The 14,747-nt window shown below is 40.1% G+C and overlaps 1 protein-coding gene across 1 annotated transcript in view; it reads left to right on the top strand.

Moving 5' to 3' along the window:
* LOC136858146 (cytochrome P450 4C1) overlaps nucleotides 1-14,747 on the top strand; it is a 163,301-nt gene that overhangs the window by 100,648 nt on the left and 47,906 nt on the right. The window contains exons 5-6 of the mRNA XM_067137472.2: nucleotides 1,987-2,172; nucleotides 13,247-13,316. Coding sequence (XP_066993573.2) covers nucleotides 1,987-2,172; nucleotides 13,247-13,316 — 256 coding nt within the window. The remainder of the gene's footprint in view (nucleotides 1-1,986; nucleotides 2,173-13,246; nucleotides 13,317-14,747) is intronic.

Here is a 14,747-nt window from a genome sequence, read left to right as displayed (position 1 = left end):
TTACTGGCACGTAAAAGAACTCCTGCGGGGCAACATTCCGGCAATTCAGCGTCTTGGAAAACCTTAAAAATAGTTCGTGGGACGTAAAAGCCATTATTATTAATATTATTACTGACTAATACTTAATCAATTTCCAACAGATAAATATAGCATATATCACAGTATATCATAAAGTTCGTATTATCTTCATTAATCCAGGACCATGTTTACGACTCTTGTAGCTTAGTGGACTGTTCACTGGTTCAAATAACATTAATTCTCATGTTTTATTACAACATAATCGCATGTATACACCTCTTATATCTTTCACAGTAAGACACGAACAGCAAAACAAGAAAACCTCAATGCACGGATCAAACATGGACGATTTGCGTATCGACAATTCAAAATTATTTATAATTAAATTAAAATTAAATCAATAATTAAATTCATGTAATTTAACCCTAGGATATATACCGTCTCTTTCTTACACATTTACATACCCCGGGTCCGTTGGACCCTTAAGTAATTACATGGGTATTCTACAGGCTTTTGAGCTTATGCCGTATCAAGAAAATAAGGTGAAATTCTTTATGTTTCACAGAGAACTGTGCTCTGCGTCATCAGAAGAAAATCTTGACTGTCCACGAGAAAGGATTCCTAAACAACATTTCGAAATTTAGACGTTATAATAGAAATGGAAATGGTATGTTGATTCGTCACCAGATGGCTCCCCGGACGTGGCGCAGCGCTAGCGTTTGAAGCGGATGCTGACCGAACCATCAGAAACAGTCTAAGAGGGTCACATAACATTTGTACGTAACATATGACATTTACAAGTGTATGACATTGACCCAAGCCTGGAATGAAACATCTGGCGATGACAAACGTACGAATTTGTAAAACACCGAGGCGAAATAACAATAATGAAGGGACAGGGAAGGGAACTACCTACGTAAATCCTTAATGGCTGGCAACCAGGTATTACTTAATTGATAGCCGGTGTCCTTGTTGAAATTGTTCGGTTTTTTACGTATTTCCACAGCTTCCCGTATTATACTGGACCTGTAGTGTGTAGTGTGGGTAAGAGCTCGAGCATCTTGGAACATGACATCATGACCCGACAATAAAGCGTGCTCAGCTATTGCCGATTTGTCTGGCTGGTTGAGAGTAATATTACGTTCATGTTCCTTGATACGGGTACCAATGGCCCGGCATGTTTGGCTGATGTACTGTATACGTTACTGCAAGTACAAGGAATTTCGTATACCCCAGGATGTAACAAGAAGGGTAAAACCCTGCAGATTCTGAAAATGGAAAGGTAAATAAGAACAGGGAACAAAATAAAATTAATTCCATTGTCAGATTCTGAAGAACAGGGCGAGTTAGCCGTGCGGTTAGGGGCGCGCAGCTGTGAACTTGCATCCGGGAGATAGTGGGCTCGAGCCCCACTGTCGGCAGCCCTGTAGATGGTTTTCTGTGGTTTTCCATTTTCACACCAGGCAAATGCTGGGGCTGTACCCTAATTAAGACCTCGGACAATTCCTCCCCACTCCTAGACCTTTCCTACCCCATTGTCACCATAAGACCGATCTGTGTCGGTGCGACGTAAAGCAAGCTGTAAAAAATGTCTCTTGTTGCACTGCATCACGAAAATTCCGAAGAATGGCAATCTACGTTTCCATTGTGGTAGTTCGGCCTTCAGGAACTAATTCGAACAATTCAAACATAACTTTCCCTTATGCATGGAACCGTAGGCTATACTACACACAGGTAAAGCAGAGAAATTGCCTACTTAGCAAAGCAGAGCCAGTCAAAGTTACCCTTTGACTACGAGTACAGGTACCCTCGGCAGATAATTTTTTTCCATAATTTTTATTTTCTTTCAGGTGCGTTGTTAACGAACTAAGAGAGATGAAGTTGCCACCATAATATTTTATAACGATATATTTCGCCAAATTAGCAGTCTGGAGGAGTGAAATTTAAGATACGTATTTTTTGTTTCAGGAAAGAAATGGCATACCCGCCGGAAGATCATAACGCCCACATTCCACTTTAAAATCCTCGAGGAGTTCGTGGATGTGTTCAATACCAACGGTGATATCCTTATCAAGAAGCTGCAGAAGGAAGTGAATGGTCCTGAGTTCGATATCTACAACTACGTTACTCTTTGTGCCCTCGATATTATTTGTGGTACGTGATCTTCTGTTTCAAATCTAATACTCTTTCATTTAATACTGTTACGATTGATATGCATTCTTTCTCATTTCCAATTTAATGAAGTCGATTTTTCTTGTCTATACCAATATTCAGAGAACATCTGCACTTAATTGGCGTTCTTAATGTGCCCCTGAAAAATAATACAGAACTTTTCTTTGCCTTTATTTAGTTTGCTGTTCTACTCCCCGGGATTTGAACCTATTTGTTAGGGTAGGCAAGAATTTTGTATCCTACAGCCACCCCACTGCACTACGCGGAAGCGTAAGATTTCATAGTGCTGTATGTAAGCGCATGTAATGCGGCGGAGAGAGAAGGGAGAGGGGTGGGGGTAGAGTGAGAGAGACTTTCACAGTGAGTGAAAACTACGGGCTGTTTTGCGAAATGAATCCAGCTAACTGTACAAATCCGAATATAACCGAGGTGGACTTCCTTATATTTCCACGTGAAACCTGGAACGAACTTCGAACTATGGAAAATGCAAAGAGCCACGTGTGCCAATTATATCTCTCGATACACTTAACTATCACTTCGTAACTAACCCAATAAAGGAATCTCAACCTCAAAATCATATCAATCTAAATAAAACAATCAGTGACCCTACAGAAAACGAACATACTCTTTTCACCCTGTCAGTGTAAATGATGTAAAGCGTATTTTGAATTCAGTTAAGTCACAAGGTAAAGGAGCGGATAACATCCCAATAGGCTTTATAAAAACATTTTTGGCGCGGTAATACCAATTATTACCCACATTGTAAACTACTGTCTCACCACAGGGACGTTTCCAACTGCATGGCAGGATGCTCTAGTAATCCCAATATGAAAGCATACCGGTACCACAGCAAATGTGCTATCTGATTACCGGCCTATTTCGATTCTTCCCCCTCTCTCGAAAGTTCTTGAACAAGTTGTACACGAGCAGCTAGTAGAATTCTTAACCAGACATTATCTTTTTGACCCATTGCAATCTGGCTTCAAAAAGGGACACAGTACTACGACTGCACTTCTTTGGGTAACAGATGACATAAGACTAGCAATGGACAAACGGCAGGTAACGATACTGACACTCCTTGACATTAGTAGTGCTTTCGACACGGTAAATATAGACATACTATTATCCAAGCTACGCTCTTTGCATATCGGCCCGTCAGCCCTAATTTTTTAAAAGTCGTACCTTACATATCGTCGCTAATGCGTAGTGGTAAACAATCAAATATCCCAGTGGGCTGTAAAATCATCCGGTGTCCCTCAAGGGTCTGTTCTAGGGCCCTTAGTGTTCGTCTTGCATATTAATGAAATATCTTCCACACTTCAGTATTGCAACTACCACTTATATGCTAATGATATGCAGATATACAAACACACCACTACAAACAATTTACATGAAACAGTTCAGCATATTAATTCGGATACTGAAAGGCTTACCGTCTATGCTAGAAACAACCACTTAATCCTAAATCCTCGTAAAACGCAAAGTACTATCATAGGAAACTCTAAATTATTACATGTAATAAACAATATCAATCCTCCTCCAATCATAATCAATGCCATTGCTGTACCGTACCTTAAAAATGTAACTAATCTTGGAATCTCCATCAATGAGAATCTGACCTGGAATGAACACATAACAAGTGTATGTAGAAAGGTTCATGCAGCTCTATATCCCCTGAAACGTCACAAAAATTATTTTCCTCAAGAACATAAATTAAAATTAATCCAATCACTACTATTCCCAATTTTAGACTACTGTGATACGGTACTAGTCAATCTAAATGCTGAACAAGCTTTGAGACTTCAGCGAGCACAAAACTCATGCATGCGATATGCCTTCCAACTGCGACATGACGCTCATGTTACACCATATTTCAAAACATTGGGATGGCTACGCATAAATAAACGAAGGAATTTTCACCTAATGACACTTGTTTACCAAGTGCTCTCGACGAACACTCCAACTTACCTCTCTTCTAATTTTCGTTTCCTTTCCTCATTCCATGAAATTAGTACCCGTTCTGGTTCACTACTTGAAATTCCACTAAGTTGAACGAATTCCTACAATCATTCCTTTTTAGTTACTGCATCGAGACTTTGGAATACATTCCCAATGGACATTCGGCACCTTACTTCCTCTCATAAATTCAAATCTGACTGCCGAAAGTTTTTATTGGGAACATAAAACTGAGTTGTGAGAGTCATTGTGTGTACTGTATGTTGTATGAATGGTTCTTCATTTATTATCATTATTATTAGCCTATTATTATTATTATTATTATTATTATTATTATTATTATTATTATTATTATTATTATTATTATTATTAGCATTAGTATTAGTATTGACACACTAATTGCCGTACTGATATGTAGGCCTAACTTAGTCTTAGAATCATCTGTCTGTAGTATTATTTCTTTTTAGAATTTCTATGTCTTACTTTTATGTTTACATATTAAAATTTTATTGTTTATAGTGGTTAAGTGTAAGAGAGGGCCGTGAGCCCTAACTTTGCCACAAATGTAAGTCAGGAATAAATAAATAAATAAATAAATAAATAAATAAATAAATAAATAAATAAATAAATAAATAAATAAATAAATAAATAAATAAATAAATAAATAAAAAATAAATAAATAAATATCTTCAGAGATGGGACGAGTGTGAACATGTAAGGCTCCCTAGGCCTTGTAAACCACACCGTCGGGGTCGGAAGACAACGAGAGTTGACCAAGCGAGTTCATATAGGAAAGACGAAAGTGAGGTGGCTGGCGCAACTCAGTGTCATCGAGTGTTGTAATAGCGCCACCATTTTGAGGTACTAAAATTGCCATACCGCGTGGCTAATAATAAATACCGAGTGAGTTGGCCATGCCACAATCGGCTAGCTTTCGCTCCTAAGTTCAGAGCCCCTAGGATTTACGTGTTTTAGTCGCCCCTTACGACAGGCAGGGGATGTTGTGGGTATAATGAATGGGATGGACTCAGACAGCCACTGAACACGGCCTAGATCCCAGTCTGAGTTAATACACACTGCTACGTAGAATTCCTCTACAGTTTCGGAACCGTACTTCGGCGTGTGAGCGTTAGAAAAATATCAAAGTTTTAAAATCCAAATTATGTCTAGATTACACATGCGACGACAGTGTTCGTTATCCCGTTGTAAAGAGGAAAGGCACTGTACCGAACAACAAGAGTTTGACCTCAGTGTAACGTCATCGAGTGTTGTAATAGCGCCACCATTTTGAGGTACTAAAATTGCCATACCGCGTGGCTAATAATAAATACCGAGTGAGTTGGCCATGCGGTTAGGGTCGTGCAGCTGTGAGCTTGCATTCAGGTGATAGTGGGTTTAAACCTCACTGTCGGCAGTCTTTAAAGATGATTTTCGGTGGTTCCTTACTTTCACACCAGGAAAATGTAGGGGGTATGCCTTAAAATTAAGGCCATGGTCGCTTCCTTCCCATTCCTACCCCTTTCGTATCCTATCGTCGCCATAAGACCTATCTGTGTCGGCGCGACGTAAAGCATATTATAGAAAAAAGAAAGAAGAAAAAGGAAACCTGCTGGTGTTGCTCTGGAAGCACGTTGTGTGAGGTATTGTTGAGAAAATTGTGGTACGAAGAAGTGTAAAATATTTCGTTCTTTGAATGGCATCAAAACTATTGAAAAGACATTGGAGAATGTAAAGTGGCTATCAGAATTCTATAAAGTTAGAGCGGGGCATCAATATTCCATAAAGTACGAAATCACCAATGCCGACAATGGAAAGGCTCATCTTGATCATGTAAAAGTTAAGACGGCGTAACATCGTGAGGCGAGTTCCGCGCTGCTTGCTGACCACGTCCCACATGTATTTCATCATATCAAGAACCACTGTACATCAACTTTATTTTGAAGATTTGTAAAAGTTGCAGCTGGGTAAGATAGCGAGTCGTTAACCCTTTATGAAAGAAACATTCGAGCCAATTTGCAAACCGCTTTGGTATTCTTCAGAGGAGTTAACAGTTTGAATATGCGAATAGCGTCTAAATTCATCTCTGCGAAAGCTGACGTAGAAACATTCCGAAAATATTAGGGACGTGCAGGACATCAATACAAACACTCTATTATGTCTGCAAAGTTTAAAATTAAATATGGCACTTTTCGCGGTACTTTTTTGTTTGTTTCTGATGTAATGATTTTTTAACAATAATTACAAATTTGAGAATAGCTAAGGTCTTTCTTTTAGGTACCTAATAAACCCTAGTATATATGGTATTAATCACAACCCTCTCCGGTGGGTGAGTCGTAGTGAAGACAATTAAACAACTTTTCCTGCTGCACTGGTTGCGTACGCTACAGGAGAGACGTATAGCAACAACGCGTCCTGTGTTCTACGGAGTACTGTTCAGATAATGCACTGTTTCTGAACTGTAGCCACGCCTGTATTTTTTACATAGATGTCACACTACACCATTGTCTTTTTGTACAGCTGACCAGTATATACACAGTAGATCGCTGTCCAGTATACGAAATAACTGATTATCGTCCACAGACACAACAAAGGAAGAGGAGAAATTACTTTAATCCTCATAGCCCTCCTCGTTGATAACTGGGCATGTGTGTCCTTCACTAATAATCTGGCTCAGAATCTGTGCTGAATGAAGAATTTGTGAAATATAACGAACACGTGATAGATAGCATATTATAGAAGCGATTCAGGAATTCCATTTTACGATTCTGTTCCCATTAGCATATTCTGTAGACGAACTCAACAGTATTGGTCTTATTCTTGCCAATTTGTGCAAGAATTTCTTTACTTAGACCGACATCCTATTCTAGATGCTTTCTTAACCTATTTTTTGGAAGGAAAGCTATCCTGTAAAATTGTGAACTGTTGAAACTAGCTTATTATCCACTAAATGATGGATGAGACGATTTTTCTGCTCAGCGATCCAATAGACGGCCTCAAATGCCCATCGGATCTTCGTTACACGGCAGAAATCGGTGACTTCTTCTGTATGCAACTGCTTACAATAGCCTTTCAGTGCCGCATGCAAGCTATAAATGCTCTCTCTTATAAATATTCTATGTGGAAATTAAAGGCTTTGTTACAACTTAGTAGGGCCTACACTTATGCGGTATTCTGTAGACGAACTCAGGACTCGCTGCTATGGTACGTCTTTCCTGTAGGGTACGTAACCCGTTCTTCAGGGACGGTTTTTGCTGTCTTCACTATGACACATCCAACGGACAGGGTCACGAAAGGGGCACCAACCATATAGGCTACAAAGAACGTCAGTCACTGGGATATTTCTGTTTGTTCTTACCAAAATCATGACCGAGTAAAGTAGATTTCGATTCAACAGTGGCTAGTTTTACTAGCTCTATATTTGGAAGTCCCCACATCCAGATTTCATAAGAATGGTTTTCCAATAATTTCTGTGGTTTTTCATTCTGCACTAAGGCGAATGCTGGGACAGTTACTATTTAAGACCACACCCACTTCAACTTCTCCGCAAATCACGCGTGAGATACGGCATTACCATCAAGGAGGACCGCCATACCGAGTCCGGGTATGGAATGAAAACTTTGCTCCATCCCCACCCATAAACCATTACGTTAGAAACAATAAAATGCCATTAAAGTGTCATTAATTTTAAACTTTGCAGAGCCTCCGTGGCTCAGGCGGCAGCGGGCCGACCTCTCACCGCTAGGTTCCGTGGTTCAAATCCCGGTCACTCCATGTGAGATTTGTGCTGGACAAAGCGGAGGCGGGTACTCCGGTTTTCCCTGTCATATTTCATTCCAGCAACACTCTACAATATAATTTGATTTCATCTGTCATTCAATAATCATGGCCCCAGGGGAGTGCGACAGGCTTCCATTCCTGACCCGGTCGAATGACTAGAACAGGCTGTGGATTTTCATTTAAATTTTAAACTTTGCAAACGATACATACCTCTGATATTTTTCGGTATTTTTCTACCTCAGTTTCACAGAGATAGATCCTACAGCACGCTCAAGCTGATATCTCATTTTAGGGTACCGGTAGAGGTTTGCAAATTGGTATGAATGTTTGATGAAGGACTAACGATTGGTACTTACATGAATTGTCCGGCTTGACGCAATGTTCACGATCTTACCCAGCTACAGCTTTTGTTTAGAATTAAGAAATAAGTTGTCAACAAAAACATTTTGACATTACCTATCACGAGGTACGTATTCTGCGTCAAAACCTGCATTTCGAGCTTTTGCATTCTGTAGAATTACACAGAAGATTCCCAGTCTGTTTATTCACTGCGCTGACTGGGCTGTGTATTAAATACAAAGCTTCCTTGTTTTGGTAACGTGCGTACATATTACATCACTCGAGCGACCTTGTCCTATAGCTGTGACCTCATACTTCAGACGGGAATTCAAGTCAGACAGGCTTCTTTATCACAGACATGACGTGTCTTCATAGCACTTTATGAAGGCTGTTCTTATTCTTCTCCTTTTTCTTTCTGTAAAAGTTTCGTACGCTACTGAAGAGATCACGATACAAAAAAGATGTGAGATAATTCTTTTTAACTTCATTTTAAGTCAGTACAAGGATTCAACAGGGAAATGCTTTCTACCAGTGAGAAACCTGGTGTGGAGAAGGGAGTATCAATGAAGTGTAAAGAGGTGATGTATAGCATTCACTACTACCCAGTACTGACATATGCAGCGGAAACCTGGACCCAAATAAATAAATAAATAAATAAATAAATAAATAAATAAATAAATAAATAAATAAATAAATAAATAAATAAATAAAATCCTGAAATTAAATTTTAAATATGATAGGAAAGGACAGAATACGAAATGAGGATATCAGGAAGGAAACTGGCGTAGAAAAGTCTTGCAACAGAATGAAAACATGGAGAAAAGTACACTCAGATCGTTTGAACATGTTAAGCGGACGATGGAGACCCAAATAGAAGGGTTATTTATTTATTTAGCGTTTGGTTGTACATATCAACATTAGTCAAAAATAAAATACGTATTTACATTATTTACAGTTTGACTTTCAAGTTGTTAATAAAATCTATTACAGCTGGACCTGCTTCCACAAAGTCACTGAAGTGGCCACTATAGGAATGCGTCGGGCAGTCATTCGCTATGTGCCGTATGGTCTGCCTGGGAGCACCACAACTGCATTCCGGCGAAGGTATATGTCCCCACTTGTACATAGAAGGAGCTAGGGTAAGACAGAGATCCAGACTAAAGCGGTTGAAAAGGATCAAGAACAGTATAATTACTGTGTAGGAAACCTGGATTGCAACACAGCTAAGGAGAAAAAATGGTGGGTGGATAGATGAAGTGGCATAAACACCCGAAGCCGGCGGTATCTTGACGAGGGAAAGTGATGATGTTGATAATGATGATGACGATTACGTTTACGATGATACCCAGAAGTCATTTTTCGAATTACCCTTGATTAAATTAATAAATAAATCAAGATGAAAGTAACCACCATCCATTCTGTAGATGACACGATGATAACTGCTGACAATATTAACATGATCCTCAATTTCTTCTTAAAAAAAAAAAAAATAGATAAATAAGGAACGAATTTGGCGTTAAATTTAACATTCAAAAAGCAAAACAAAGAGCAAGTCACCTCCGTACAGGCCATGAAGGCCCTTGGAGGAGTGGAAGGTAAAGGCTTCCACCATTGTTAACCTCGGCACGTGATGGGGTAGAGTGATTATCTCTACACCCAGCCATCTTTGCCCCCAGGAATTAACCTGGTACTCATTTTTGGTGTAGGCTGAGTGAACCTCAGGGCCATATGCACCTCCGGAATTGGAAATCTCGTTTCTTAAATTTTACGATTTCCTGACGGGGATTCGAACCTAGGTCCTTCTGGGCGAACCGAGCACGCCTTTACCGCCGCGGCCAGGCAGCCCCTCAAAATTTAACATTCAGAAATCAAAATTCATGGTTGTCAGCAAGCAGAAAGTCACCAATGCTGTTATCACATTGGATGGTAAAGCCATTGAAAGGAAGTATCACAATTCAAGTTAACACACCACGAATGAGACCTGCATGTAGAAATAAAATCCATAATGGGCATCACAAGGAGTGTGCTTCTAATATTAAAACCGTGATCTCTGATTCGAAACTTGCTGGTGTGTCGTGAAAGGTTGTGAGTTCCCAGTGCTGCTGAACAGTGTAGGAGGATGGATGTATCGCAGATCCCATGGACAGACCGCGTCATGAACAAGGCCAACTAGTCTATCTAGTGCGGCCTTGGTCATGAACGAGGAAATACTCCGTACAGCGGGGAAATTATCTGAAGTGTTAACCCTCGCAAAACGCACGAAAGCAGTCTGTTTCGGTCACACTGATAAAATGGAAACGTGAAAGGGAAACACGGGTGGAGAAGGCTATCTTAGACGCAGTGGTTCTACATCCACGTTACGGCAACTCTGATACGGGAAGCATGAAAGAGAAAGATTTACTCCATGGTGAAAAGAAGAAGACGGGTGTTAATGTCGCAGTAACACTTACAGGCGTTTGGCGGTGCTGCAGTACGAAAAGTCTAGAACTGGGAAGGTACTGGACAAGGCCTCAACCCTCTAATATAGGCCTACAAGATCCTCAAGAATAGCTTTCTATTAAATCGTCCATTGCACCAAAACCGAACGCTAATTGAAGTGATTACTACCGAGGAAGTTGGCTGCCTGGTTCGTGTTGCGTAGCAGTGAGCTTGTGTTCGATAGATGGTGGTTCGAATCATTGCTGACAGCATTGAATTGTAGGTTTCTTCAGTTGTCCATTTTCACTCCAGGCAAGTGGTAGGACTGCACCTTAATTAAGGCCATGGCCGCTTTCTTCCCAACTGTAAAAAACCTCAGTCTGATGCAGTTTCGCGCAATTTCTCAGGTGCTCTTGCATGCTGAGAAATCAAATTGTGCCAAACCGTGAGTTTCTTAGAGTGAAAGAGGCTTGAAAAGTGGCTACCTTCAAACCGCACTTTGTCCACTAAAATGACCGGAGCAAACCTTGTTGTGTCCACGGACATATTTTGTTACCTTGAATATATTCTGCAAAGTAGCCACCATTTCCTTATAACAACGCCGTATTGACTATATCCAGTTGCAGTAAGATGAAAGATCTCAGAGTAGTGGAGCAAAAAACATGAAATACTGTAATTTTAGACACCTTTCTTATCTGTCATATACAACATTTCTTGTAAAAGTTTCTTCATTTACAATAAATTTGATATTTAAAATATTGTACGACCTACTGTAATTGTGAGAAGTCCTATTACCGTGCTGTGTGGATCAAATCGTACTACGTCCGAAATGGTTTTCCGATTTTTCATAAAATCTAATTCTTAAACTGTTCCATTTTCCGTGGTTCTTGGCTACACACATAACGTACAAAAGCTATGTTGCTGCTTCGTGATTACTTGCCACATCTGGCTATAATAAGGTTTTCTCTCATAAAATATTGTTCAGTAGATATAATATGCTTTATCCGGCTCTTTCAATGAATCGTCAGCAACTGAAGCCTTCAGTTGGGAGGGCCCCGGGCTCTATTCCCGGACGGATCGGGGATTTTAACCTCATTTTCATAATACACCTGGCACTTATAAAAGTGAAATGCAATGTTTTGATATAAATACACTCATTCATTAACGGAAGTGAATATAAAACATCTACACGATGAAGGGTTCATGATTTTCTTTATTAAAAAAACCGTAGAGAAAATATGTTATAAGTGGAGCGTTGGGTGGATAACAGCAATACCACATACAAAGAAAGAAAGTAAGAAAGAAAGAAAGATGGCTGGTGCTCCTCCGGAAGCTTTAATAGGAGTCCCTAGGAGAGCAATATAATTACTGTATAGTAAATTAAACATAGATTAATCTGAAAAATAAAGCGAAACTCTACTGAACTTTCTATGTTAATTTACACTACATTAATTGAGGCAGTTAATATAGTCGTCCATCTCTGTGGTGTAGTGGTTAGTGTGATTAGCTCCCAGCCCCGTTGGGCCGGGTTAGATTTCCGGCTCTGCCACCAAATTTGAAAAGTGGTTCGAGGACTGAAACGGGATCAACTCAGCCTCGAGGGGGTTAAATGAGTAGCGGGGGGTTCGATTCCCACCTTAGCCATCCTCGAAGTGGTTTCTCACTTCTCCTCCAGGCAAATGCCGGGATGGTACCTAAGGCCACGGCCGCTTCCTTTTCTTTCTTGTCTGTCCCTTCCAATATTTCCATTCCCTCCACAAGACCCCTGTTCAGCATAGCAGGTGAGGCCACCTGAGCGAGGTACTGGTCGTTCTTCCCAGTTATATCCCCCGACCTAAAGTTTCACGCTCCAGGACACTGCCCTTGAGACGGTAGAGATGGGATCTCTCGCTGAGTCCGAGGGATAAATCAACCCTGGAGGGTAAACCGGATTAAGAAAGAAAGTTAATGTACAGTAAATTAAGAAAAAAAATCAAAATTGGGTCTAACATTTTATGTTATCTGGTTTGAAACTTGGTCGTCAAGTTTAGGTATATCAAAGGGATAATTTATAGCACTGTGGTTGTTATTTATGAAAAGTTTATATTTATAACAACATTTCAGATAATAATAAGCACCGCATCTTACGAGTAGTTGATTTTTTCGTACGTTAACTCAAGGTATTTCTGAAAGTTTTCAACCATTTTTAAAGTGGATATTACAAATTATGAACAATTAGATGCATGTTTGTTCAGTATCAGAAGCTAATAATTTTAAAACTGCTTTTTTCTGGAGCACTTTGTTTCTAGAATAAGTTACTTTTGAGAATAAGCAAAGCTGGAGTAAGCTTGGCCAGCTAAGTGGACACGCAGGTGTGATTAAGTTATTCTACAGAATCTTTAAAATGGCTGAAAACAAAGGAGGTCCACAATGGGCCCCATAGTTCGGAGTATCTACTAATTGTTTTGGCCATTTTTAGTTCGAAGATCTCAGTAGGGTCCCCCAGTCTCTCTAACCATCAGCACTGTATTGCTTTAAATATTGAATATTGTCCTCTTTATGAATATTGTATTTTCTGTTTCAATAGAAACTGCGATGGGTGTGGGTGTCAACGCTCAAGACAATAGCTCTTCTGAGTATGTGATAGCTGTCCAAAAGTGAGTACACTCTTCCTTACTATGTACTGAGATAGCTGTAATTTTTTATAGTTCACTTTTGAATGTTGTTCTGTTTCCCTGTGTACGTCGCATTACACCTTTCATCACTAATTTCTCCTCTCCTACGTCCTTTACCTTTCCCTCCTCACTTTTTCTCAGCAATACCATCCACTCCAACCTATATGGCAGGGATGACCAGTTCAAGGCACCCGTAATTTTTTTTAAAAGTAGTAACATGATTTTATGTTATATCTATTTAATAATGTAGTCGTATTTTAAACCCCTAATCATCGGCGAATGGTTTTCAATATAGTGAGTTTCTCTCATTGGTTGGCCCCACCTTATCTGCCGCCCCCCCCCCTGCCGTTGACTCATCACTGCCCGCTCCGCGGCATAGCAGCAACGACAGCACTTCGCTCACTTTAACCGTGCATACCATAACATTTAAAATGAAGAAAATAAAAATGAAGAAAATTAATAATTAAGAAAATAAGCTCGTACCTTATGACAGGAGATGGAAACGTTTTCGTAGCCCACAATGCTGAGCTTTTCGAAGCCCCGGCTTCTTGTGCAAGTGGTCTTAGGGATTTTGTAGGCGTATGTTCTAATCTTTTTGCGATTTCATTTACTTTTCCTCATTAAGTACACATTTTCCAAAGCTTCGCTTCCTATCGAGTAAATCGCTGTTCCTCTCAATTTATTTACGAGTTTACGCACGGTCTATCTATGTGGAGGGCGTACACCTGGAAATTGCATTGACAATTGCCTAACGACTTCCCTGCAAGACTCTGTTTTGGCATTCTGAGAATTATACTCCGAAGTAGCACTTCACAACTCGAGAACAGTTGGAGCGACAGATCAGTAGTTAATACACGTTCTAAGCACGGACCTGAGCTGTGACGTCCGGCATTCCCGTGCTGTCGCTGCACTGTGTAACGGGAGGTGATGAGTCAATGGGAGGCAGATAAGCTGAGCGCGCCTGCCGGCCAACTGACGAGAGAAACTCAATGTACGTGTCAGCGTAAGTTCAAATTCAAGGGAAAAATAATGATTCCTGGAATAGATATGGGATAATTGGCCTGGGTATAGAAATCGTATAAAACGGTTCTCTAAAGAACAGTACGTTTCCGAGACATATCTCTAAAATGTGTCGTAACAACTTGGAGAATGTTAAGAATCAGGAAGACTGCCACTGTGTTATATCATAGCCATCTCTATCTTTAACTGGTTCCTTATTCAGACGAACTGCTAGCCTGTTACTTTTGTGTACTCATTGACATTGTTATGATGGCCGACTTCGACTTCAATTGTACACGCAAACTTAGCCCAAGGAGATCACAGATATCGCCTTTGCCATTACGACTTTTGTTCCCGATCTTGTCCATGGCTTCTCCATGGCTCTTCTTCTAGGGTTTTTCTTGGTGAAGGGTT

The sequence above is a fragment of the Anabrus simplex genome, chromosome 1 (genome assembly GCF_040414725.1).
Source record: "Anabrus simplex isolate iqAnaSimp1 chromosome 1, ASM4041472v1, whole genome shotgun sequence".
Classification (NCBI taxonomy): Eukaryota; Metazoa; Arthropoda; class Insecta; order Orthoptera; family Tettigoniidae; genus Anabrus; species Anabrus simplex.
This window is presented reverse-complemented; position numbering and strand designations above follow the sequence as displayed.